The sequence below is a fragment of the Gymnoscopelus braueri genome, assembly GCF_963280865.1.
Source record: "Gymnoscopelus braueri genome assembly, chromosome: 4".
Classification (NCBI taxonomy): Eukaryota; Metazoa; Chordata; class Actinopteri; order Myctophiformes; family Myctophidae; genus Gymnoscopelus; species Gymnoscopelus braueri.
The window spans coordinates 13,742,181-13,770,035 of record NC_137605.1 but is presented as its reverse complement, the minus strand read 5'-3'; the positions used below and the strand labels follow the sequence as shown (position 1 = coordinate 13,770,035).

General features: G+C 48.0%; 1 protein-coding gene across 2 annotated transcripts; it reads left to right on the top strand.

Moving 5' to 3' along the window:
• hivep3b (HIVEP zinc finger 3b) lies at window positions 1-26,440 on the top strand. 2 transcript variants are annotated; one of them, XM_080427348.1, is made up of 10 exons: window positions 1-2,182; window positions 5,905-6,260; window positions 6,875-8,603; window positions 8,985-9,087; window positions 9,133-9,475; window positions 11,807-11,961; window positions 19,611-19,786; window positions 20,526-20,627; window positions 22,977-23,737; window positions 24,876-26,440. In XM_080427348.1, the coding sequence occupies exons 1-10, from the start codon at window positions 130-132 to the stop codon at window positions 25,545-25,547; spliced, it is 6,450 nt and encodes a 2,149-aa protein (XP_080283474.1). In that variant the 5' UTR covers window positions 1-129; the 3' UTR covers window positions 25,548-26,440. The 2 variants fall into 2 exon arrangements, with proteins under 2 accessions (XP_080283474.1, XP_080283473.1); XM_080427347.1 differs by having other exon boundaries at window positions 8,985-9,475.
• The last annotated feature ends 1,415 nt before the right edge of the window (window positions 26,441-27,855 follow it).

The following is a 27,855-nucleotide window of genomic DNA, read 5'->3' as shown; positions in this document are numbered from 1 at the left end:
CGACTCAGCCGGTCCATGTTCCCCTCCCGCCCCTGACCTCCCTGGCCGCCATGCGGCGAGGAGCTCCATGAGGCTCCTCCCAGAGCCCCCGCCGTCCCCGTTTGTCCCCGAGGCCCCCGACCCCGCCCCATGGAGGCCGAGTCCAGCCGCCCGGCCGATGGGGAGCGCTCCGGACAGCAAGAGCAGCGGCCGGCGTCTCCGCGGCCTCCCCAGCAGCAGCAGCAGCAGCAGCAGCCTCCCAACCCGCGCCGAGGTCGCCTCCACCACCGGCAGCCCCGGCGCAGTGACCTCCTGCTGCGGCTGCAGCAGCAGCAGGCGGTGGCGTGGCGGCAGCACTCGGACGCCGCGGGTCCCTCGGGAGGCAGCTTCGTCTCTCCGCAACCGTCCTCCACCTCGCCGCTCTCCTCCTCCGGGTCCTCCTCCTCCGCGCCACAGGGCGAGCAGCAGCACCCTCCTCCTCCTCCCGCGGGGGTCCAGCCCCAGCCCAGCCAGGACGGGGGGGGCCCCGAGGCGGGCGGCGGCCCGGCGTCCAGGGGACGAGGGGACAAGAAACCCCAGAAGCCGGGGAAGTACGTGTGCACGTACTGCGGCCGCCCGTGCGCCAAGCCCAGCGTCCTGCAGAAGCACATCCGCTCCCACACGGGGGAGAGGCCGTACCCGTGCGCCCCCTGCGGCTTCTCCTTCAAAACCAAGAGCAACCTGTACAAACACCGCAAGTCCCACGCCCACCGCATCAAGGCCGGCCTGGCGTCCGGCCGCGACGAGCCCGGCGGCGGCCTGAGCGGCACCGAGGCCGGGGGCCCGGGGGAGGAGCCCGAGGAGCCCACGGAGGGCGAGAGCACGGACTCTGAGGAGGAGACGGGAGAGCACCGCCACAGGGACAGACCGGAGAGGAGGAGAGGCGGCCAGGAGCCTCTGGCGCCGGGCGGGGGCCCCGAGGAGGCCCCGAGACCAGAGGACTCCCAGGCGGTCAAACAGAGGCTGGCCATGAGGCTCAGCGAGAGGAAACGCGGGCCCCTGAGGGCCTCCCCCGACGACCCCCCCTCCTCCTCCCTCTCCACCTCCTCCTCCTCCTCTCTCTCTCTGGGCCCCGGCAGCAAAGGCAGCACGGAGTCCGGCTACTTCTCCGGGTCGGGCAGCACCGAGCTGTCCCAGGTCAGCCCCCCCAGCGCCAGTGCCAAGACCTACGCCGAGATCATCCTGGGGAAGTACGGGCGCCTGGGAGGGCAGCAGCGCGGCGGCTTCCATCAGCAGCATCTCAAGCCTGCGTCCTCCTCCTCGTCCTCGGGGGCGGGGGAGGAGAAGGCCATGTCCTTCACCGTCCCCAAAACCCAGGTCATCGAGCACATCACCAAGCTCATCACCATCAACGAGGCCGTGGTCGACACCAGGGAGATCGACAGCGTCAAGCCGCGGCGCTCCTCACTGTCCAGGAAGAGCAGCTCGGAGTCCGCCAAATTCAGCGCCCCTAAAGACCCCTACGCGTACGACCCCAGCGGTTCGGGCGACCCGGCACGCGGCGCCCATCAGGACCCGTCCGCCGTGCCTCTGTTCAGAAGCCACTCCGTGCCGTCGTCCGCCACCGGCCACGCGGCGGACCCGTCCGGCCCGTCGTCGTGCACCCTGTCCCCGCGAGGAGGCCACCGCCTCAGCCACTCTTTCGACGAGCAGCGGGCCGCCATGGCAGAGATGAGGGTGGGCCACGCCCAGAGGATGCTGAAACGCCAGCCCGCCGTAGAAGTCCCGCTGGGGGCGGAGCTGCTCCTGGAGGGGGCGGGGCCATCTTCCTCCTCCTCCTCCTCAGCCAGAGGGGCGGAGCCGGCAAGAACGTCGTACCAACACCACCAACACCAACAACAACAACAACAAAAGTTTGAGTGTGCGGCATGTGGCGCCCCCTGCCAGGAGAAAGAGAGCTACGAGGCCCACCGGGCCGCCTGTCCGGGGCGGCCCGGGCCGGACCCGGGGCGAGGAGGGGACGTCGTCGGGGGGAAGCAGAGGGGCGACCGGCCGCAGATGATGCACTACAAGTTCAGAGCGCTGGCCATGGCCGTCCGGAAGAGGAGGAAAGAGGAGAGCCTGGACGAGGACCCTCCCAGCCCCGCCCCCGGGCCCACCACCGCCCTGCAGCCTGGCTGCTCCACAGAAACCCCGCCCACCGAGCACAGCCACGCCCTCTCAGGTTGGTTTATATCGCCTCTGGTCGGATGGAAACCTCATTATGTCCAAGACTGTTCATTTCAAATTCAAAAACGGCAAAAGTAGCAGATCTACAAGCTCAAAACATGTGGCTTTGCGCAGCGTTTCGAGCTTGTAGAACTGCTGCTTTTGATGCTTTTGTGTGACGCTGTAGAATGATCAAGTAGGACGTTAATTTACGAAAAAACACCAAAAGTTAGAAAATGGAGATAAGAGGTTTCTGCCCTTAATTGATAATTGATAGGGCTGCAACTATCAATTATCTTCAGCGATTATTCTATCGATGATGTTTGTTTCAGATTAATTGACTAATCAAGAAGAGTATTTGGGGGTGTATATACATATATTTTAATTATCGAATATATCTGATTAACCACAACCTTATTTTATAGTTTGTTGTACAACAGTGTCGCACAGAAGTAGCAAACATAGCCGATCTTCAAGCTCACATGAGTCTCAATGCACTTATTGTAAGTCGCTTTGGATAAAAGCGTCTGCTAAATGACTGTAATGTAATGTAATGTCATCGTGTAGATTGCCTATTTTTGAAAATGCATTATTTTATTAAAATATATATATATATATTTTTTTTTATATATATATGATTGAAATACTTGTATAAAAATGCGTTTGATTAACCGTTGCACTCCTAATATCCCTACACAGCTAAATCCAGAGTGTCCAGAGTGAACTGTGGGAGAGATAGAGCCCCATGTTTACACTCTCAGAGTAAAATTAACCCATTCAATCCGAGAACGCATCTCTGTCATTTTAGATTTCTTTGGCTATTCAGAAATAGCAGATCTACAAGCTCATAGCGCGGCACCGAGTGCCGTGCTATGAGCTTGTATATCTGCAATTTTTGAAAAATTGTGAAAATGTGTGCAAATCTTTGAATATATATCTTTTAAAGCGAACATTTAAACTGAAATCTTTGCTTCGGGGGGTCCCTGGAACAAAACATTTTGAGATGGGGGTCCGTAGCCAAATACATATCTAAAAATGTTTTCAGTGGTGCTCCAACTTTTCCATGTCAAGGACCCCCCCAAAATGATATGTATTTGGCCGCGGACCCACATCTCAAAATATGTTGTTCCAGGGACCCCCAGAAGCACAGATCAGAGTAAAATAAAATCGCTTTAAAGCATAAATTCTAAGATTTGCACACAAAAAAAAACAAGATTTTTCAAAAACAGCAGATCTACAAGCTCGCTACGAGCTTGTAGATCTGCTATAGAAATCTTAAAAAGACAGAGATGAGTTCCCGGATGGAACGGGTTAAATGAAATGAACACTGTGTTATTGTGACGGTGCAGAAGGAGGAACGGATGCTCCGGGGGTGTTTTGTCATGTTTAGTCTGGCAACAACACTGCAGACATTTGAATTGCTAAACAGAAGTTCCCTGCAAATTAACATCAGTATTAACATAAACGGCAGAGCGGTTTCTCTTTGATGTGAAGCACCAGACAAATATAGAAATAGAAAGAGGCTCACACAGAGATATGAACAGAAAGCAGAGCTGCCTTATACAGAAAGGAGACATTACGGGATACCATTATATAGGAAAAGTCTATTATAAAGGTGCTGTAAATTATATTCTTTTCTAAAGTGTGTTAAATAGCTCTATTTTCCCATAGTAATCATTGCTATATTTTGTTTGTTCAGTAACAGCGGTTTACTCCCCGGCTCTCCAGCTCTTTTAGTAAACAGAAAATACATTTTCAGGTCAGGATATCAATTTCATCATCCAATTCACTTTTGTTCACTTTAACTGTCCTTCTTACCTGAAACAATCTCTGGAACCATATACATCACCATACCCGCTTAGACATTCACAACATCCCTATTTTACTGTTCCCAAAAGAATATGTTCTGTAGCTGGACGAAGGTCATTCCATTACAAAGCTCCATCTGACTGGAACAACCTTCCTCTTTCTCTCAGATCAGTTACCTCTCTTGGCCGCTTCAGGACTTCCCTGTATTCACACCTCGAAACTACCTGTTCATGCTTTTAATACTGCTTGTACATACGTTTATCTCTGACTTTGAGATAGGTCATAGTACTGTATTCTCGACTTCTTTGTTTAAAACGAGTTGGTGAATGGGGGTGTGGGTGGGAGAGAGTGAGCAAGCTAACTGTATCTGTACATGTGTGTATTGTGTATTGTGTACTTGTACTGTATGTAATGTTTTATGTACTGTATGTGCATAGGACCCCCTCTAAAATGAGATGCTTCATCTCAAGGGGCTATCCTCTCAATAAATTCTGACCAAATTCTGACCAATCAGGAGAGAGAACTCATACAGGATACAGGATAAACGAGTGAAACTGGAAATGATGAAACAGATAAATGAGCAGACAAAATTGGAGTTGAAAAAAATGGGTTCTCTCTCCTGATTGGATGAAATTGGTATCACGCCTGAAACATGTATTTTCTGTTTACTAAAGAGCTGGAGAGACGGGGGAAGATCCTTTGTTATTGAATAAACTCTCTTTAGCTATAGAGAACCGAAGTCTGGCGTCACTGCCGCTAGAGGGCGCTGTTTCACGGGTTCGTGGCTTTATTTTTTGTGTTGATATCCCCATTTGGGAATCTTAGATTACGTCATATAAGAACTGTGTTCCAAACATAAACACATCACCCCGGCGATTTTGTCAGGGGGGTGGCTCTGCATCGTTTATGATATTCATTCATATTTGATACAGCCTGTTTCTGGCAAAAATTGAATGAATTCTGCCTTAAAAGTCTTAAGAACTACTACTTCCGGGTCTGATATCACTGTCCCTACAGCAGCCGCGTTCATGGGAAATGTAGTCTTTGGGTTGTTTGACTCGTTTCTAGTGTTTATATTGTGGTACTCTTTGGGTAAATGTGTACATTTACACCTTCAGTCGATGCTTTATATCCATATGAGTAGAATCGCCGGGGTGGCGTGTTTATTTTTGGAACACAGTTCTTATATGAAGCGATCTAAGATTCCCCAATGAGGATATCAACACAAAAAGTAAAGCCACGAACCTGAGAAAAGCGCCCTCTACTGGTAGTGACGTCAGGACTTCGGTGCTCTATAGAGCACCGAAGTCTGACGTCACTGCCGCTAGAGGGCGCTATCCCCCTGGGTTGATATCCCCATAGGGGAATCTTAGATCACTTCATATAAGAACTGTGTTCCAAAAATAAACAAATCATCTGGGCGTTTCTGTCAGGGTGGTGGGCTCTGTATCGTTTATGATATTCATTCATATTTGAATATAATAAATATATAATATATAATATTTGATATTTGAATTCATTCTACCTTAAAAGTCTTAAAAACTACACTTCCGGGTCTGAAATCACTGTCCATGGGAAATGTAGTCTTTGGGTCGTTTCACTCGTTTCTAGCGTTTATTGTGTTACTCTTTGGGTAAATTTGTACATTTCCACCTTCAGTCGATGCTTGATAATATAAGTAAAATCGCCCGAATGATTTGTTTATTTTTGGAACACTTATTTATATGAGGCGATCTAAGATTTGGGGATTTCAACACAAAAAAATAACGTTGCGACCCAGGGGGGGATAGCGCCCTCTAGCGGCAGCGACGTCAGGACTTCGGCACTCTATGATTACCATCAGAACATAGAGCTTTAATTTGAACAAAACCTCTTTAGTTTAACCAGAAAACATCCCTTCCGTCGTATTGTTTTGTTTTTTGTTGCCAGGTGTTCCCTTTCAGACGACTGAGCCCAGCCATCAGCAGCAGCATCAGGACAGGAAGGGCGTGTCCGTCATCCAGCACACCAGCTCCTTTGAGAAGCAGGAGAGCATCATGATGTCCACCGAGGAGTGTCCTGAGCCTCACGACCCGCCAGAGAGTCCCGCTGCAACGCAGCAGCAACAAGCGGCGCCCCCGCAGCCCAAAGCCTCCTCCGCGCCCCCCTCCTCCTCCTCCTCCTCCTCGTCCTCCCGTCTCCTCCAACGCCAGCCCAACATCCAAGTGCCAGAGATCCTTGTGACCGTGGAGCCTGACACCGACATGCCATCTGTGTCACCCCCGGCCACAGTGTCCTCGTCCAAGGTACAGGATTATTTATGAATTGTTGTGCTTTGGGGCTGTTTACTATAAGGCTGCAATCAACCGTCCATTGTTTTCTTATCCGTTATTCTAGTGATTGATCGATTTATTGAATAATCGAGATGCACGTTTTTCCATATATATCTTTTTTGGGATACGAGCGAATCGATTAACCACTCAAGGGGTAAATTCAACGATTTTGTGCAGAAATAGTGAAAGTAGCCGATCTGCAGGATACTCTGGGGAACTCGAAGTGGGGTCCAAGGGTTGAGGGGGTCCCGAGCTAAATAACTGATTAGTTAGGAACCCAATTGACCCTTATAGGTCTGGAACAGTGTACATTGGGGTCCCTGGGTCTTTGAAATAAAAAAAGGTTGAGAATCACGGCTATAGCCACACCGTAAAATTCTACTCTTATTGGGGTCCCTGGCATGTCTTTGGAAATGGGGGTCCTTGGGCTAATATATCAATATTTTGTGGTCCTGGACATGAAAATGCTTGAGAACCACTGATATACATATGTATGTCTTCAAGTGCTTATATGTTTCCTCTTCATCTCCACAAAGGTCATGGTTCTCTCATTCTGTTACGTACCGTATGTTCTTCTTCTCCTGCAGGAGCCAGAGAAAGTGGAGGAGTTCCAGTGGCCGCAGCGCAGCCAGAGCATGGCCCAGCTCCCCCCCGAGAAGCTGCCACCAAAGAAGAAGAGGCTCCGCCTGGCGGAGGCCTCTCAGTCGTCGGGGGAGTCCAGCTTCGAGTCGGCGTCTCTGCCTCGCAGCCCCAGCCAGGAGAGCAACGTGTCCTACACCTCGTCCGCGGGCCAACAGGGTTCCCAGATGCTGACGGTGCCTTCCTCCTCGTCCCTCCAGAACCTCCAGGGCCAGCGCGAGATGCGGCGCTCGGCCTCGGAGCAGACCCCGGCCAGCCTGCAGCAGGCGGACCAGAGCGCCGAGGCCAGGAGCAAGTCCTTCGACTACGGCTCGCTGTCCCCCCAGCACCCTGCGTCCGCCTGGAAGGAGCGGAGGAAGTGTCTGCTGGTGAAGCACGCCACCCTGGGGAAACCGGAGCAGGAAGAGGCCAGAGCGGAGAGCCCTAAACCCGGGCCCTCGTACTCCTCTGGCCACCCTGCTCGCTACTCACCTAGCGAGGCCGCCGGTGTCCGCAGCCTGACCCCCGAGGCCGTCGGGAAGACCCTGCAGCTGTTCCAGCAGCCTCACGTCCTCCCTCCTCTCTCTCAGGGTGAGCTCGCCCTGCAGCCCAGAGCCTGGGAGGAGGGGTTCCCTCATCCCTCATCAGGCCGGCTGCTCCCCGCCGCCAACACGGTGATCTCGGAGCTCCAGATCGTCCACAGAGCGTTGTTGCGGTCGCACGGCGCCTCCCCTCCGCCCATACAGGTCCACCCGGCACAGATCCACATGGCGGAGCGGCTGGGCATCCCCCTCCATCAGCTCCCGTCGTCTCTCCTCCCGATCCATTTCCCCTCGGGTGGGTCCAGGGCCGCGTACCTGCCCGGAGGACCCTCCAGACTCACCATCCAGGTCCCCAGAGCGGAGGCCAGGCCGTCCAGCTCCTCCTCCATGTCTCCTCCCGCTCGCGCTCACCACCAGTCCCTGGTCCCTCGCTCCTCCTGCCAGTCGCGGCCGGTCATCATCACCTGCCTGGCCCAGCTGACGCCCGTGGTGTCCCTGGTGGTGCCGGTGCGTCTCCAGACCCACGTGCCCCGCTACGCCAGCGGCATGAACACCACCCTGTCCCAGATCCTGGCGTCCTCAGCCCGCTCGCATCAGGATCCCATCTGCTGCACCACCATGGTCATCATGGGTCACCTGGAGAGGAGGGACAAGATGCACAGGACCTACCTGAAGATCCCGGTGCCGGACATCCAGAGCTACCTGCCCCTGGCTCTGCAGCCCGCCAAGCTGGCCTCCGGGTCCGACGAGGGGGGCTGCTACTACGGCCCCCTGGGGGCCGGCGGCAGCAAGCGCATGCTGTCCCCCGCTGCCAGCCTGGAGCTGAGCACCGAGGCCCAGCGGCACCAGAAGAGGGTGAAGGAGGAGGAGGAGGAGGAGGAGGTGGAACAGAAGAGGGAGGGGGAGCAGGAGGAAGAGGAGGAGGCGAGAGAGGAGGAGAAAGAGAGCAAGGCCACTGGGAGCAAACTGGAAGAAGAAGAGGAGGAGGCGAAGGGGGCGAGTGTGAAAGTAGAGGGGGACCAGAAAGAGGAGCAGCGCGTGCCAAAAAAACAGAGCTGGGAGGAGGAGGAGGAGGAGGAAGCCACGAAGGAGGCGAAGCCAAAAAGGGAAGAGGAGGAGGAGAAGGAGGTGACTGTGGTGCAGCGAGAGGGCGTAGGTAGGCCTGTCACAATTATCTTTAATGATCTATTAACACTAATCGCCTGATTGCAATTATTTGAGCTAAGGGGTTAGGTTTTTACTAATACTTTAACACCTTTAAATACTTTAACTCTTTTAATACCTTTAACAGTACTAATACTTTAAAACCGTTAACACTACTAATACTTTAATACCTTTAAAATGATAAAACCATCAATATTTAATGCTATCAACATTCTTAGCGATCCCACACTGTTTCTTCAGGAACAGTACTTTCTAGTTTGTATTTATTGTTCCATTGTTCAATGCCAAAAAACACAAACACAATTAAATCAATAATCGCAAATTACTTGCATGACAGTTAATCGTCCACTAACATTTAATGATGGCGACACAGCCCTAGGTGGAAGAAGGGTGGGCACGCCACCCCAGCGGTGCGCCCCCCAGAGCCCAGAGAGACCCGCCGCCGCGCCCGGCCCGCCCGGCCCGCCCGGCCCGCCCGGCCCGCCCGGCCCGCCCGGCCCGCCCGGCCCGCCCGGCCTGCCTGGCCCGCCTGGCCCGCCTGGCCCGGCCGGCCCCCCCTCGTACCCGAGCCTCAACACAGCCACCTCAGTCAACTGGTGCTACCTGAACTATGTGAAGCCAAACCCCTCGGTGGCCCAGGGGGACCCCAGCGCCTCTGTCTACTCCACCTGGAGCGTCAGCGTCCACAACCCCAACCTGCCGGGCCTCAGCACCAAGGTGGCGCTGTCCCTGCTGTGCTCCAAGCAGAGGCACAGCGCTCAGACCTACACCATGGCCACGGGGTCTCTGGGCCCCGAGGACAGGGGCAAGCTGTCTGCCGCCAGCAGTAGCAGCAGCACTACTCCACATCAGTGTGTGTCTGAGGTAAATATAACAGCAATGTTGACAATGACACCACCAGTGGTGGAAAAAGTACTCACATTTTTTACTTTCATTAATTTGATGACCAGCAGCGGTTCCGGTAGGAGACACAAAGAGTATCCTTTGTGTCTCCTACCGAAACCGCTGGTCATCACTTATTGACTTAGGAATGCGACAAAAACAAAAAAATAGCCATGAATTCAAGTCTCCATGGGGTGACTAATCGATAGAAAAAAAGTGGGTGAAACTATCCCTTTAAGTAAAAGTATCAATACTGCAATGTAGAAATACTCTGTTACAATTGAAGGTCTGGAATTCAAAATGTACTTGAGTAAAGTAAGTCAATCATGCAATACAGTTATTTCAACTGCATTGCATGATTGCATGATGTTATTTGTCACTGTCATTTGATTGATAATCCGTCACTTACTCTGATTTAGGGGATTGAAAAAAGGCCCCTTGATTGCTCCTCTCCCACCCAGTCATGATTGTCTGATCCCCATCAGGTGTCTCTTTGTTAGTGCGGCCTATATGTTACACTGCCATTTGTTTCATTCTGATGAAGGCCAGCCACCAGTAGGCCCAAACGTCTTTAAATTAAAAAGAGCTTCATATGGAGCCAGAGTGTTGCGAAACTTTTTTCTTCTTTTTAATGTTTGTCCAGTAGTCAGCACCTCACCACCACTGTGTGCGTTACCTTTTCTACTATGCTGTCATATGGTGTCACAGCCAATGGTGTGCTCTAGGTTTTTTCAGATAGGGTATACGATAATTATTCCCTGCACGACATGCGCGATACGCTATCGCGTTTTCAATAGACTAAATGGTTATTAGACTGTATACGCTTTTTTCCAAAATATTCTGCACTGTATAGTGCTTCGTCACCACGGGGGGCGTGGTGGCATAGTAGCTGCAGACATATTGGGGGGGTAAGAGTCAATGTTAATGTTTATGACCCACCAAGATGTCCGCCGCCACCAAGTGACACTTGTTGACGCCCCCTTCAGGATTTTTTGCTACGCACTATACGGCGTATACAGCGTAACACGGTAGAACACACCACTGATGACAGGAGGTTGTCTGAACGCTTCAATTCATCCATTTCATTCTCAATATTTAAATATTTCTTGTAAGAATCATTTATCGTGGTAGTTCAGGAAGGCACGGTGGTCAGTCACCCTCCAATCTCATTGGCTATATCAAGGTACCCCTTCAATCCTAATGGTTCCTTTTGGGGGCGGTCACAGCACCTCTTCTGCAACTCCCTTCCACCTCCTCGGCCTCTTCCTTGTGGCGTTTTAGTTCTTCTGTGGATTGTATGATGTATCTGTATCTGTATCATATCTGTGTATCTAACCCTTAACTTATGCCCTTGATAGGCTCAATGTTATGTCCATGTATTCATTCTGTATCTTTAGAATCTGCCTCAGTGGGGTTCATAATCTCAGATTCTGTCATGCTTTCACCGATAAATCTGTGGAATCAAAGGGGCAGATAGAGTCACACCGACAAATTTAATGCAATCTCATTGCAATAAATAGTTTATCTTTGACAAAAGTGTCTTCACTGAACTACAACAAGGTAGTCCCTGACTGCCTGCGCAAACAAAGCCGGGGGGAAAAAACAGAACACTTGCGTCACTGGCCCTGTGTGTTTTGGGACTTGAGTTTGATTTGATTGGATGCCAAGTGAAAGCAGTGAAGGGAGTGTGAAGGCTTTAGAGGCTTTTGACTTCAGAGGAGAGTTTCATGTGAGTCCCAACCTGTGGGCCCTGTAAGGATATAGCAAAAATCGAAAAACGCTCGCACACCGTTGGGGCTCCATTGCAGACAGGCTTGAACTTGTAGATCTGCTATTCTTGTGCAAATATTATATATTCTGAGATGGGGGGGTTAGCGGCCAAATACATATCATTTTGGGGGTCCTTGACATGAAAAAGTTTGAGAACCACTCAGCATAAGTTTTAAAAAATTAATTAAAATAGGATTTAGAAGACATTTGTAGAATAATATTCTACAAATGTCGTCTAATCCTTTTTCTTTTGTGCTACTTTTGAAAAATCATGAAAGTTTGCGTGATTTTTCAAAAATAGCACATCTACAAGCTCATAGCGCTATGAGCTTGTAGATGTGCTATTTTTGAATAGCCAAAGAAATGTAAAATGACAGAGATGCATTCCCAGATTGAACAGGTTTACACGACAGCCATTCGGCTGCTAGCTGTGTTAAGTGGGCCAGATGGGTGGGCCAACGAACAGAGGACGTTGAACCACTGCTCCAGCGTTGTTGTTCCAGCGTGGGTGAACGGTGTTCCTGTGTTGTGTCTGGAGTGTAGGTACACGCCGCCCCACCCGGCGCCCCCGTCGAAGTGAAGGAGCAGCCGCCGCCCCCCCACAAGGAGGAGAAGAAGAAAGGGAAGAGGGAGGAGGAAGGAGCCTCCACCTCCAAGCAAGGCGAGCAGCCCCCCCGCGTCCGCATCTTTGAAGGCGGGTAAGATGAGACCAGATGAGACACACTTTATTAACCCCTGGGGAGAAATTGGGGGTGTTACCTGTACTGCAGCATGAATGATAAAAATAAGCAACCACACACACACACACATGGACTCTAGGGGTGTGGGGAAAAAAAACTATTCGAATACGAATCGCGATTCTCATGTTGGACGATTCAGAATCGATTCTCATTTTCCAAAGTATTTTTGTATAATGACATTTTTGAGAAGTGGCAAGTTCTGGGCTGAATCGGGTTTCAGTTTCGGATTTTCAATCGAAAAAAAAACGTTTTTTAATTGAGAATCATTTTGAATCGAAAAAAAAAAAATTTCGAATCGGGAAAAAATCGAGAAACGTTTGTTTTGAGGGAAAGAAAATCTGATTCAAAACATTTCTCGATTAAAAAACGTTTTTTTCCGATTCAAAATAGATTTTATCCCCGATTCAGCCCAGAACTTGCCACTTCTCAAAAATGTCATTATACAAAAATACAAAAAAATAAATAAAAAATTAATCGATTCTGAATCGTCCAACATGAAAATCGCGATTCGTATTCCAATCGATTTTTTTCCCACACCCCTATTGAATACCCACCATTCTGATGGAAAGTAGAAGGAGCCGTCCAGCCCTCCCTCCCTGTTGTATTTGTTGTTAGTCGAGGCAGCCAGACAGCGTAGGAGGGGAGGGGGACACGGTGGCCGCTGAACCGCTGTGTGATGACAGTAAGGACTGTCACCACGGAGAGGAGATGACAGATGGCAGGACCGCTGCCCTCTGGGACGGGGACACACGCACGCACGCCCATGCACTCAACACACCCCCTCTTTTCCTGCTGTCTGTTCCTATACTCCCAGAGCCCAACTTAAACTTGAGTGCTCTCTCTCTCTCTCTCTCTCTCTCTCTCTCTCTCTCTCTCTCTCTCTCTCTCTCTCTCTCTCTCTCTCTCTCTCTCTCTCTCTCTCTCCCCCTCTCTCCCCTTCCATTTCAACCTCCCCGTGTCCTCCCTATGTACTGTAGACATGTGTCCAGTTGGAGTGATCTTAACCCATTGAGACCTGAAGCCGATTCTACATGTCTCCTAAATCTCAACAGTTTTCTGAAAAACGCATGTTTCTATATCAGTGGTGCTCAATCTTTTTCATGTCAAGGACCCCCAGAATTATATGTATTTTGCCGCGGACCCCCATCAAAATATTTTGTTCCAGGGACCCCCAGAAGCAACGATTTGAGTTAAAAATGTTCGCTTTAAAAATATATATATTCAAAGATTTGCACACATTTTCTCGATTTTTCAAAAATAGCAGATCTACAAGCTCGTAGCGCGGCACTCGGTGCCGCGCTATGAGCTTGTATATCTGCTATTTTTGAATAGCCCAAAGTGTAAAAAAATTCTTTTTAGCTCAAATCTAAAAATGACACAGTTCCAGGTCTTAATGGGTTAAACCCTCTGTTCTTGCAGTAAACAAGCAGAACACTCCGGTGTGCGAGGTGTTTTACAGTATCTCGCCGCTTGTTACAGTATCTCCGTCTTCCTGTCGTCTGTACGGCGACGCTGACGAGCGGTGACAACAACGTGTGTGCCTGTTAGTTCCGTTTCCTCTCCTATACCACTGTACACTCTGCTCCACTTCCCATGTCCCGCCGCCCCGCGTTGTGACTGGAGAGCTGCGCGTCCTACGTTACTGCCTCCGATTAGCCGAGCTCGTACGTGCTTGCATGACGATCACAACGTGGGGGCGGCGGGACATGGGAAGTGGAGCATAGTGTAAGAGAGAAGCTAAAGTTTTTAAAAATGATTACAAATGTTTAACAGCAACGCCGATCCGCGCCGATTAACTCCGCGCTAGCCTACTGCATTTGAGAAATCTCTGCAACACGTTAGCGACGTTATATTTGCCCGAGACCAGACAGTGGTTCCCGCGGGTACCAGGGAGCGTGGATTGACTGTCAAGGGACCCTGGATACCGCCTTCCCAAATACAAAAAAGGTAAACAGGGTCCCGAAAGGGGCTACCACTGTCCCCACCGGGGAGGGGGCAGTGTTGCCAGTTTTCGCAAGAGAAACAAGCAACCAGGTCTATGAAAACAAGCCCAAAAGAAGTGACTTGTAGGACACATTTATGGCTATTTATTTGAAAAAAGCCGATCTACAACTTGTAGATCTGCTATTTTCAAAAAGAAGTCTTCGCAAAAAAAAGAATAGGAGTAGCATGTTTTTTTATTTTTTTTACAACACAAAACTTGTACTGGGTATAAGATATTTTCTGATGGGAGCGGGGGATCCGTGGGGAAATGCATGAACATATTTGAAAACCACTGATTTAAAAGACATTAGGAAACAAGCCCAATTAGCTACTACACTTTAGAAAAAAAGCCCCCAAAAATGCAATCCCGCCACTACAAGCGACTTTATTGAAAAACAAGCTCAAAGCCGCTTATTATTAGCGGACATGGCAACCCTGGTGGGGGGGACGCATACATACGCCTTTTCGATGTAATGTTATAATGGTAGAAATCACAGTATAGAGTGGATCGGTATAGGGTGGTGCAGGAGAAAAAGTAACTGCCCCACCACCGCGGAGTCTATTGGTTCGAATCTGACGCGGTGTAACAGGCTTGCATCCGGCTCGCGTCTATCCATGAACCCAACCGTCTGTGTTCGGTGGAGGGAAGCCGGGCGGAGAGGGTGATATTTGGTCACTGCACGTACGTACTCCATATATGGGCTGTGCGGGAGGCAGTGGTGGCTTATCCAACGGGCTTGAGGTGCTGAAGCACAGGGCACCAACCTGGGGGGGGGCACCAAACGGCGTGAAGAAAAAATAAAAACGGCGAAAAACGGCGGAGCGCTACAACATTGAACCCCCCCCCCCGTTGACAAAATGGTCCCGGGGGGCGCCGCGCTACACCATCCCCTACGCCATCCTACGCCATCCCCCTACGCCATCCCCCCGTTGACAAAACAGTCACCGAACCGGGTCCAAGCACCGCGAAGGGTTAATCCGCCCCGGGCGGGAGGCGCTACTTTCCTCCCGGCGGGGGCTCCTCACTAGTAGTAACCTAAGCCTTAGGGCCCTAAGGTATACAACAGCAGTGGCAAGCAGCGGGAGGTATAAATTGGCTACATTTAAATGTAAATTGGTTTCTAAAAAAGAAAAAAGTAAATGCTCATTATATATTGCTTCAGCATCATGTGTAGTAGTCAGTCACCTTCCAGAGTCAACCGTGTTGCTCGCATGCCGCTGTGGAATTGACAGCTTTATTCAAACTCAACATCCTGCTAGGAAGTAATATTCTGTACACAATATCCTCCCACATCCTAAATGTGGCTTATTGTACCAAATGGGGGCAATCGGTCTGATTTCTCACTGGAACACCTGGAGAGTGCTTCTCAGATTGAATGGAGAGAGACAGACGCGCAGAGAGAGAGAGAGAGAGAGAGAGAGAGAGAAGAAGAAGAGCAGCTTCCGTCTAGCAGAGCTGCCGGAGATGTGAGCGGGGGGGGTTGTGGGAGGGGGGGGGGGGGGGGGTATTTTTAGCAGCGACAGAATAACTGCTGTTTGTGTGTCAGTGAGTGGAGCGGCATGCGGCAGGCAGGCAGGCAGCTCCTCGATGAATGCAACAGAATCATGTCTCCAGTGGTGGAAAGTAACTAGAGTGCACTGAGTTACTTAAGTACTGTAACTTAAGTACAATTTTGAGGTGTTTGTACTTTACTTGAGTATTTCCAATACGTTTACTTCTACTCCACTACATCTTGGATCCATATATTGTACTTTTACTCCAGTACATTTATTTGAAAACTTTACTAGTTACTGTCTTTGTAGATTTAGATTATTATTACAAAACATACATTAACCACTTCAGCCCTATATACATTTCGGCCATTTGAAAATATTTTCAAAAGATTTGCATACATTTCAAAACTTGAAATGGGACATTCTGCATAATGAGTACTTTTGGTACTTTAAGTACATTTTGATGCCAATACTTTTGTACTTTTACTCAAGTACATTTTGAGTGCCGGACTTTTACTTGTAACAGAGTATTTTTTTTATTGCAATATTGATACTTTTACTTAAGTAAAACATTTGAGTACTTTTTCCACCACTGCATGTCACTCCTGAGACCATTTCTAACAGTTTGTGGAACCATTTGGCTTCGCTCGCTCGCTCTGGGTTTTGCCCGTCCTCGTTGTTCCACGTCGGGGAGGGAGCGGTTTCTGCTCGCACTGATGAGTTGTACTTCCTGTAATTAAACGTCGGCAGAGAAGCACAGAGTATATCGCTGCCGTCGGTTAAGAAACCGCTTATCTCCATATTCTAACTTTTGGTGTTTTTTCGTAAATTAACGCCCTGCTTCATACTACAGCGTCACACAAAAGCATCGAAAGTAGCAGATCCGCGAGCTCGTAAATGCGGCGTGACGCGATGCGTTTTGAGCTTGTAGATCTGCTACTTTCGCTATTTTTGAATTTGAATGCTGAAAAGTAACTGTTTTGGACATATGAGGTTTCCACCCGACAGAGACGATATTATACAGCACAGAATGTTGACTCTACGTCAGGGCCTGATGGGAGATATGCCTTCAAATCAATATCACGGTGCTCAGGTGGCGCAGTGGTAATACGGTGGAGGTTGGGGGTTCGAATCCACCGTGGTGCATCCGGCTTTGTCGAGCGTCTTTAGTATAGGCACTGTTTCCCAAACAGTGGGTCGGGACCCATTTGCGGGTCGCGGATCTATTTTCCTGGGTCGCGACTCGCGAGTGAATATCCCTTAGTTTTTTGTTTCCTGAATTTTGTCTTATTATTTAAAACTATTTTCTAAAGATTTCCACAAAAATGGAAAAAGATTTTTTTCAAAAAGAATTAAAAAAGAAATTCCCTAAATTAGAAAACAAACGTTTGAGAAGTAGTGAAAATTGCAGATCTGCAAGCTCGCGATGCGTTGCGAACTTGTAGATCTGCTATTTTCACTAGTTTGGGTCCCGGGGCAAACGTCTCATTTCTCTTTTGGGTCTTGAGCTAAGAGGTGTGGGAACCAGTGGTCTATAGCAGTGGTTTTCAACCAGTGGTCCGGGGACCACCAGTGGTCCTTGAGGGAGTACCAGGGGGTCCCCAGCAAAATGAGTTAACAGCGTCACAATCATTTTTAACCACTTAGCTTTGGCTATTCAAAAATAGCAGATCTACAAGCTCATAGCGCGGCACCGAGTGCCGCGCTATGAGCTTGTAGATCTGCTATTTTTGAAAAACCTTTAAAAAAGTGTGCATATCTTTGAATATTTTATATTTTTTAACACGAAAATTAACTGATATCTTTGCTTCTGGGGGTCCCTGGCACAAAACATTTTCAAATGGGGGTCCGCGGCCAAATGTATATCAATTTAGGGGTCCTTGGCATGAAAAAGGTTGAAAACCACTGGTCTATAGGAACACAATTGGCCTGTGATCTGGGGAGGGAAGCCGGGCGGGGAGGAGGGTGATATTAGTCACTGCATGTACTATGGGCTGGGGGGGGGGCTGGGGGGGCAGCACCTGTCAGCACCTGTCAGCGGGGAGTGTTGGGCGGGAGGAGTAGGAAGAAGGCTCTACGTCCTCCCGGTGGGGGCTCCTCACTGGCAGGTGAGTCAGTAGGATCAGCAGTAACAACACACAAATGTGTGTTGGAAGGAATCCGTGGGCATAATGACTAAATTGGGGAGAAAAGGGGGTAAAAAACTAAGAAAAATAAAAAATATGTATATTACAATTATTGCTATTTTTTTGCACACCACCATTGTACAACGATGTATAATACAGAGCTTAAAGGAGTAGTTCACCCCAAACATTTATTATTTTCCATCAATTACACACCCTATGAAGCCTTGAATTCAGGATTTTTTTTTAGTTTTTGTCACATTCCTTAGCCAATAATTTAAGTCTGTTAGATTTTTTTTCGTGTCAATTTGTTGATATATAAATTATCCCCAATTTCGGTTTGGATTATTATGTTTTTTAGGTTAATTGCCCGGCCCTGCTGTCCGTGTCGTCGGCGAGGAGGTGGGAAGGAGCAGACTGCAGTTCTTGCATAGAGAGGACAATTCATAGCAGGGACATAAAACATCTGTGGTTTGGTTCCACTGACTGCAGGGTCTGCAAATAGCCTTTCAGTAAACATTCCAGATTGCATAAACAACATTTTTATAGAGTGGATCTAAATGTGTAGCTGGATTTCTTTTTTAAATACGCAGGCCTATTTTTGAGTTGTTGGCCAATGGACAGGCTTCCCTGCCCCTCTCTCTCTCTTAACCCATTCAAACCGGGAACGCATCTGTGTAACCATTATTTTATACTTTTGCTATTAAAAAATAGCAGATATACAAGCTCGTAGCGCGGCACCGAGTGCCGCGCTACGAGCTTGTATCTGCTATTATATTTTTGAAAAATCGTGAACATTTGTGCAAATCTTTGAATATATATATTTTTTTTAAAGCGAACATTTTTAACTCTAATCTTTGCTTCTGGGGATTCTACAAATGTCTTCTAAAACAGTAAAAAAAAAAACGATGTTGCTAGCTATATATATCAGTGGTTCTCAAACTTTTTCATGTCAAGGACCACCCAAAATTATATGTATTTGGTCGCGGACCCCCATCTCAAAATATTTTGTTCCAGGGACCCCCAGAAGCAAATATTTGATTTAAAAGTGCGTATATATATATATAAAGATTTGCACACATTTTCACAATTTTCCTTTTTTCAAAAATAGCAGATCTACAAGCTCATAGTGCTTGTATATCTGCTATTTTGGAATAGCCAAATAAATCTTAAAATGACACAGATGCGTTCCCGCTCTTATTGGATTAAGCTGACTGCTGTTGTTGGCAGGGACACCCGGACGCTGCAGAAAGGCTGGCATTCTGTGTTCTCCGCTCCGGACAGAGAGGGAACTGCCTGCCTGCCAGGAGGTTGAACTTGGGTTTTTTGGTGGGGCTTCCCCCTCCAACCTGCCTCCATAAAGAGGGCCTTGTGTGGAGAATGCTGTGTGTCCATTTCCATCGTGGCTGTCGGGGCAGAAACCTCTTATCTCCATATTCTAACGTTTTGTGTTTTTTTTCCCGTAAATTAAATTGATCATACTACAGCGTCACACAAAAGCATCAAAAGTAGCAGATATGCTTGTAGATCTGCTACTTACAATACTTTTGAATCCTGAAAAGTCACAGTTTTGGACATAATGAGGTCTCCACCTGACAGAGACGTTATGTTTGTTTGTAAATTAACTCCCTACTTGATCATACTACAGCGTCACAAAAGCATCAAAAGTAGCAGATCTACAAGCTCGAAACACGGCGCGACACGCTATATTTGAGCAATTTTGGAAGTGAAAAGTTTGTCTGATGGGTTTTATAAATAATCAACCAACGAAAAGTATTAAGAACTTGTGACGAAATAACAACTACAGTGGATCCATTGGAACACATGGTTCTTCTTTACGTGTCCTGAAAAGTAACGGTTTTGGACGTACAAGACGAGTTCTGCCCCAAAGTGTGTGTGTGACATTAATGTCCTTTTCTCTCTCTCTCTCTCTCTCTCTCTCTCTCTCTCTCTCTCTCTCTCTCTCTCTCTCTCTCTCTCTCTCTCTCTCTCTCTCTCTCCTCTCAGGTACAGGTCCAATGAGGAGTATGTGTACGTGCGCGGCCGCGGCCGGGGGAAGTACGTTTGTGACGAGTGCGGGATCCGCTGCAGGAAGCCCAGCATGCTGAGGAAGCACATCCGCACGCACACTGACGTCCGTCCGTACGTCTGCAAACACTGCAACTTTGCCTTCAAAACCAAAGGTAAGACCATCCATATACGTCTCATAATGCCTGTGGTGTCCGTTACGGTGATTGAGTACAGGTGTTTTATTATTATACACCTATCCATGCTTCCGTTCATTGTTTTCCTCATACGCTACATTGCATTTAGCTATCTAATATATCGTTGCTGTCAGGCAGAAACCTCTCATCTCCATATTCTAACTTTTTTTCTTCTCTTTAATTAACGCCCTACATGATCATACTACATCGCGACACAGTCGCTATCAAAAGTAGCAGATCTACAAGCTCGAAACGCATCGCGACGCGTTTTGAGCTTGTAGATCTGCCTCTTTTGATACTTTTGAACTTTAATCCTGAAAAGTAACATCAACAGAGACGATATTAATAATGTCTAATATAAAGGTTACTATTGCTACTCAAAGGGCCACTGAGTTTCTAAGCGATTCTCAACCTGTGGGCCGGGGCCATTTGGTGGGCCGTGAGGATGTTGCAAGTGGGCCCCCAAATAATTGGCAAAACACTAAGATTTTCATGATAATAAACACTAATATAAACAAAATCATGTAAAAAGTCATGGTATTTTGTCTTTAAAACCTTGAAAAACAAAGAGTTTATCTTGTGATACCGATAAATAGTAATTTAAAAGTAAATACTACAGACGATAGTCCACCAAACAAATCCAGCATGATGTTGTGCATCATGGCCACACGGTCACAAACACGGGGCACAGTTCAGTCCTTTCCCTCTTCCTTTCCAGGGAACCTTACCAAACACATGAAGTCAAAGGCTCATGGGAAAAAGTGCCAGGCGATGGGAGTGTCTGAGTCGTCATTGGACGAGCCAGAGAGCGAAGAAGCAGGTACGTACCGTATACGTTTGGGGGGTTCATTTAAAAATGAAGAAGAACCACACGTCCACCGTAGGGCTAAGACTATCCACTGTTTACTTAGCCATTATTCTGTCCGTTACTTTTTTCCATTAATCGATTAAGCTCTTCATAGGTTCATAGGTTTGGGATTTGTATTGCGCCCCCCCATCCAGTTGTTACGCTGGCCCGGGGCGCAGTCCGCAGAAAGAGAAAAAGAAAGAGACAAGAGTAAAACAGAGGGAAGGATAAAAAAGACTAGACTAGGACAACAAGAACCTCAGTCACAGTCAGTCAGCCACGACAGGAGGGAGTAGAAACTAAACACATAATCTGCAAGTAGGTCCATGAGGAAGAGCAAAGAAAAAAAGTCTAGTCACTTGTCCCTGGTGTAATCCACAGGATGTGTTTGCCAACACAGCAACGGCACAGTCACCCGTCCTTACTGCGCTAGACCGTGGAGTCTCACATGTACAACTCACTGTCAGATCTGAGTGACCTGGTGCTGGGAGATTATTGGTCTATAAGTTCCACAATATAGGGAGGTGCAAGACACTTAAGCATTATTTTATACTTTGGCGTACAACAGTGTCATACAAACATTGTGAAAATTGCAGATTTACAAGCTCACAACGCGTCGAATTGTGATAGGTTGTGAGCTTTACATGAGCTTTAGAATTATATTTAAAAAGTTTTGGGACTTTTCGCCTATAATGACATGTCCAAAATAGGGATTGATTTTTTTATCTAATATTTTATTAACTTTTTGATAGATTGATTATTTTCAGTAACTGTTGCGCCATGCATTCAACACAGCTGGGTGAACTTTGAAAAGCTTGCTAGAAGTTTCACCGCCGACAGAGGTTACGCAACCCCCATGTTCCCGTCTGTTTGGCCCCTGAGAGCAGAATACAGGATAGAATAAATAAATGAAAGAATGCAGAGCATTCCTCAGAGTCTCAGAGACGTTACTACTGCAGTGGTCTGGCCTGAGGAATGGTTCTCTGAAGGATGTTCTGTTGGTCGCTAACAAACACATTCCAAACACACATACAGCAACACTATGCTTCTCCCCTGCGGACAGGACAGAGTCTTAAGCAGCACCTCTCACCATGTCATCCTTACGGCTGTCACCACTGACATATTTCATTCAATTCAAAGGAGCTTCATTGGCATACAAGTTTATATTGCCAAAGCAAGTGTCAAAACATATCTCAAATAATATTGCAATTAGACAATTATGTAATAATTGTGACAGCCCAGTCATCCTCCTCTCCTCTCCTCTCCTCTCCTCTCCTCTCCTCTCCTCTCCTCTCCTCTCCTCTCCTCTCCTCTCCTCTCCTCTCCTCTCCTCTCCTCTCCTCTCCCCTCCCCTCCTCTCCTCTCCTCTCCTCTCCTCTCCCCTCCCCTCCCCTCCCCTCCCCTCCCCTCCCCTCCCCTCCTCTCCTCTCCTCTCCTCTCCTCTCCTCTCCTCTCCTCTCCTCTCCTCTCCTCTCCTCTCCTCTTCTCTGTGTCTGTCTTGCTGACATCACACTTCATTCATTACAGCCAGGGGGCTGCTATTCACACGTCTCCATTCACAGGACTGCTGTTTATGTGTTCATCAATGGAGTTACAGTGCTAGGTAATGAAGTCCTGTGTTCCTCCATTCTCAGGCGATAGTAGTTTAACACAGAGTGGTTGACGGGTGCAGTGGAGGCGTTGCTAGGCAGACCAGGCCACGAGGCACACTTTGCTCAATGCCTGGTTCCCAAACTGTGTCCTTCAGGTCACTGTGTCCCAAACACTGGGTCGGAACCCATTTCACCTAAACTTTATAGGTCACAGGTTTTCAAAGCCACAGACCTGTGTGTCAACAGAACGAATGAATCCGTGGTGCTTTATGGTTATATTACCAGATTTGAGGGTACATATCGGTGCTGGCAGGCAGAAACCTCTTATTGCCATATTTTTTACTTTTTGTGTTTTTTTTCGTAAATTAATGCCCTACTTGACCATACTACAGCGTCACACAAATGTATCAAAAGTAGCAGATCTACAAGCTCGAAACGCGTCACGATTTGAGCTTGAATTTGAATCCTGAAAAGATTAATTTTTTTGGACATATGAGGTTTCCATATGAGGAATTTGTTTTAACATTTGAAAAAAATATATATATTTATAGAATGAAACTATTCATGTTAGGATTAGACTTGTAGGGGTTAAATGTACACATTGGTTACTGATTTAGAGGTTAGGTGGTGGTTAGATTACGTTGGGCTAGCAGGTCAAGTACAAATGGTTTAGGTGTCCCCACAAAGATAGTTAAGACAAAACCATGTCTATGTGCATCTGCTCCAACAGGGGGCAGCGAGGAGCGGGCGTACGGCTCCGAGGAGCAGGAGGAGCATCAGTTCTCTGACGTGGACGAGTCCGACGAAGAGGAGGAGAACGAGGACGACGACGAGGAGGAGGACGAGGATGAAGAAGAGGAGGAGGAGGAGGAGTCCTCGTCCCATGACGACCCGCCGTCCTCCTGCTCCTCCCATGACACCCGCCCGTCCACCGGGAGGCGCTCCAGCAGCAGCGGCGCTACCAGACGGTCTCAGCAGGGCACGCCGGACCCCGAACCACCCCCCACCACGGGCCTCGGCCCCAGCCGCAGCCAGGAGAAGAAGGCTTCTCCCGGGAGGAGACCGTGGCCCGGCGGACGGAAGTCCACCTCGCCGGGCAGCCGGAGAGCCGTGTACTCGAGGCGTGGCGGCTGGAACGCCTTCTCCTCCCCCAGCAGCGGGAGCTGCTCCCCCAGCCGCAGCCTGTCTCCCAGGCTGGATCTGTCCTCCCCGATCCGCAGCCTGTCCCCCAGGACGGACCTGTCCTCTCCCGGCCGACACCTCTCGCCGTCCCCCGAGAGAGGCCCCTCCCCCATCAGGGCGGGGTCACCTCTGCGCGGCTGCCTCCCCCCCGGCGGGTTCCGGCCGGCGCCCAGGGCCCACGTCTCTCCCTCCAGGGCCCACGTCTCTCCCTCCAGGGCCCACGTCTCTCCCTCTCTCCCACTCAGGCTCCTCCAGCACAGACCTCCTGCTCACCTGCCCTGGGAGAGCCCTGGGACCAAGAGGACCTGGGTGAGCTCAGTGGTGGAAGAAGTACTCACATATTTTACTTGAGTAAAAGTAGCAATACCACATTATGAAAATACTCTATTACAAGTAAAAGGCCTGTGTTCAAAATGTTCCTTGAGTAAAAGTACAAAGGTTTTGGCATCAAAATATACTTAAAGTATCAAAAGTAAAAGTACTAGAATGTTTGAAAATAGCAGATCTACAAGCTCACAACGCGTCGCATCGCGACCCGTTGTGAGCTTGTAGATCGGCTATTTTCAAATAGCCTATTTATAAAATAGGGCTAAAGTGGTTAATGTATGTTTTATAATATAATACAGTATATACGCAAAGTAACTGGTAACTAAAGTTTTCTAATAATTGTAGTGGAGTAAAAAGTACAATATTTGCCTCTGAGATGTAGTGAGGTAGAAGTGAACGTACTGAAAATTTGAAATACTCCAGTAAAGTAAAAACACCTCAAAATTGTACTTAAGTACAGTACTTGCGTAAATGTACTTAGTTACTTTACACCACTGGGTGAGTCCCACTGTATTTCTCTTTTCTGTCATTCAATTACAATTATAATTTTATAGGCATTTACTGTAGCAGACGCTCTTATTCAGAGCGACTTACAATAAACAAGGTAAATAATCACATAAATAGAATGCAGAGAGACAGGAAATGATTTAGATCATTTCCTCATTCCACTGTTTGACATCAGGAGTTCTGGGGAGCTTCCAGTTATGAAGCAAACGTCCTGGCAGCTACGATAATTCCAACCTTTACAACGTTAAATTCATTATTTGTTATATTGGGCACCACTGCTCTGTCTGGAAACTTTACACCAAAAAAGATGAACGTTCCCAAATCACCTCATCCTTACATTTCCAACACACAATGTTATTGTATTTCTTTTCTTTATTGGTCATTATTATTGGTCTTTATTGGTTATTGGTCATGAGCAGACTTCGTAAACTGGGAGATAAAATGTTGAAGTTGAATTGTATTTGCGTCTGTCTTTTTATTGCTCTGACTAAGACATGGCAAACAGGAGATGAGATAGACTTAACCTAATTTTATTTTATTGTAGATTCCCCATTATCTATTGGCTAAGAGTTCATGAGTTGTTGCATTGATGGTGTCTTTCCGCCCTCTACAGGAGAGAAGTGGTACAGCAGGCGAAGTGCCCATGTCTCCAGAGGCCACGTCGTTCCCTCCTGCCTTCCGACTCTCGCCCAGCGACGCCCACCCCGGCCACCAGGCCGTGGACCACGTCTTCAGCCACCTCCCTATGCACTCCCAGCAGGCCACGGTCCCCTACCTGATGATCCCCATCGGGGGCATTCAAATGGTCCAGGCCAGACCCCGTTCGCACCCCACCACCACCCACCACTACCACCCGTCCTCCCCGACCTCTCCCCCCAAAGACGGGCCGTCGCTGGCCAGGTTTGAATGGTCCTCCTGGGGCTGGACCCCCAGAACTCAAGGGCTCAGGACTCCTGGGCCCCCCTGGTCACAGAGCCAGGGAGCGGGAGCCAGCTGGTCAGCCCCTGCTAGTTCCAGAACACAGTTAGAGACCACGGACTCAAAGCAATATGGCAGCTTGTACAGCTTCACCCACACACACCACCACCACACCACGCCCAGGTGTGTCGCCGCCGCCCAGACCGCCGAACGTCGCTGCTCGAGAGACAGTCACTTGAGACCGCCCCTCAATCGGGCCACGCCCTCGCCCTTGCACGCCATTGGACAGCCGCCAGAGTGGGAGGAGCCACGGTCTGTCGCTGAGCCAGTGGAGGGAGAGACGGACAGATCAGACCAGAGCACTTGAGCCTGATTCGTACCGAGCTGCGCGCCACAGTGTCACTCACTGACAATAGCCGATCTACAAGCTCACAACGGGGGCGCAACTCGACGTGTTGTGAGCTTGTAGATCGATTTTTTCTTTTGCATGCGACACTGGCGTGCAGCTATATTATAAATCAGGCGTTTACTAGTCTCTGCACCTTGATGCACCATGCATCCATTTTTTGCTTCGTTGGTTGCTTAAACCTTTTTTCTTTTGTTTTCTTTTCATTATTTTATTGCTTTGTTTTTATACAGTTTTCAAGACTATTGTTAACTTAAATGTTTGTTCTTTGGCAATATTCAGGTTTGTTAAAAAAAAAAAAAAATGCACTTTTTTTTTCTTTTGTGGAAATAATGTTTATGTAAATCTCTATCTATCCCACGTGTATCTCTATTGATACTTGCTTAATATCTTAATATCCATTTGGATAAATATGTGTCAAAGGAATATTGAATACAATTTGTAAATGACCAAATTTAATCCAAAATAATTCCTTTTCTTTTTTCCTTTGGTCCCAGTATTATTCAGACTGTATAGTTATTACTTTGTGCCTTTTCTGTCTGGGTTTGTGTTTTGGGATGATGTACAGTAACATGTACAGTAAGTACAGTAAACAGGTCAAACCAAGAAGGAGAAGGCTGTGAACATTTTTTAGAATATCCTGTTTTTGTTTTGTGTTTTCGGGGGCGGGGCGGGGGATGTAATGTTTCTTCAGATTGTTTCTATTCCAGCGGTTCCCAACCTGTACGGGATCTAGGGCCCGCTTGAACATCTGGAAGGCGTTCGTGGCTCACCCACCACTTCGCCGTGTTAAGTGGTCAGATGGGTGGCTATTTTAACCCATTAAGACCTGAGGGGATTCTTAATTTTTTTTTCTAAATCCTAACAGTTTTTTGAAAAAAAAAAAAAATCACGATTTTTCAAAACTAGCAGATCTACAAGTTCATAGCGCGGCACTCGGTGCCGCGCTATGAACTTGTATATCTGCTATTTTTGAATAGCCAAAGAAATCTAAAGTGACACAGATGCGTTCCAGGTCTCGATGGGTTAATGATCAATCGATTGGGTTCCAGCTTGGATCAATTAAGAGTTCTCAAATTCTGCCCGAACCCGACCCTACCCGACCCGACGTTTTCGGGCCGGACCAGGCCAAAAACGTATGCTAATTACTCAGGCCGAGCCGAGCGTCGGGTTCTGTGAAAAAAATTAAAAATATAATCGATTACCCCCAGAAAAGAAATTCCAACTGCCCCTAGCGGCCGAACGGTAACGCCGACAGAAATGGCAGTGGATGTGTTTTTTTTTAAACTTTTTTTTTATCCCACGATTTTCCAACTTTTTCACCCGGTGCCAATTATCTAAGTGATCCTGGGCGCTACACTCCCCCCGCCTAGGGAGCCCAGAGCCGAGCTCATGCCTCCTTCAATGCATGAAAGCCAACTTGACCTTCTTATCACCTAGTGACCTAGGACGTAGCGCGTGGAAGGAACACGTTATTCCAACCAGTTCCTTTCCCCTCCATCAGGCGGCTGTCATGGGGGAGGCGGTATAGCGACCAGGATTACTACCTGTTTTTGTGAGGGTATTACCTACCCTAGGCGACTAGGGGAGAACATGCAAACTCCACACAGAGTAGGCCCTTTCGCCAACCCCACCTAGGGTATGGGCGCTGATGACGCCCGCGGAGGAGAAGACCCACAGCGTCCCCGGCGGGAATAGAACCCAGGACTTTCTAACTGTGAGGCGACAGCGCTATCGACTGCGCCACCGTGCCCCGCAGTGGATGCGTTGGATGCAGCTCAAAGTGTACTTCACTCAGGTATCTAGTTCGTCGCAATCCGACCTTCCTAGCCCGTGTTATTAAAGAAGAACTGGCGAAAATGGCCCAAACTCAAACATTGAGTTGTGGCCGTTTTCAAGATGTTTTGGCCATTATCTCTGGAACGGAAGGTCCACTCTGCTCAGTTCAAAGCTTGTTGGATGCGTGACTTTGATGACATTAAGCACTTAATGACACGTTTTGGGGTTTTCGCGCCTAAAATTATGGTAAAAAAAAATTATGGCCCTGTTCGGGCCGGCCCAGTTAGGGCCTTCACAACATATTCTACCCGACAGATTGGATGAAATTACATTTTATTCATTAAAATTAGCTTTCAAAATTAGTGAAGTAATTTTTCAAGATTTTAATGAATTTATTTTCTCTTTTTATAATAACAACGTTATATTATCATAAAAAGCTTAGTGTTTTGCCAACTATATTTTGGAGGCCCACTTGCAATATCCTCACAGC

What these genes read in the sequence shown, in the direction of transcription:
- hivep3b (XM_080427347.1), top strand. Translation starts at nt 130, where the DNA reads ATGGAGGCCGAGTCCAGCCGCCCGGCCGATGGGGAGCGCTCCGGACAG. An exon ending in CTTTGCCTTCAAAACCAAAG is followed by an intron (nt 19,787 to 20,525) that starts GTAAGACCATCC and finishes CTTCCTTTCCAG; the next exon opens with GGAACCTTACCAAACACATG. An exon ending in GCCAGAGAGCGAAGAAGCAG is followed by an intron (nt 20,628 to 22,976) that starts GTACGTACCGTA and finishes CTGCTCCAACAG; the next exon opens with GGGGCAGCGAGGAGCGGGCG.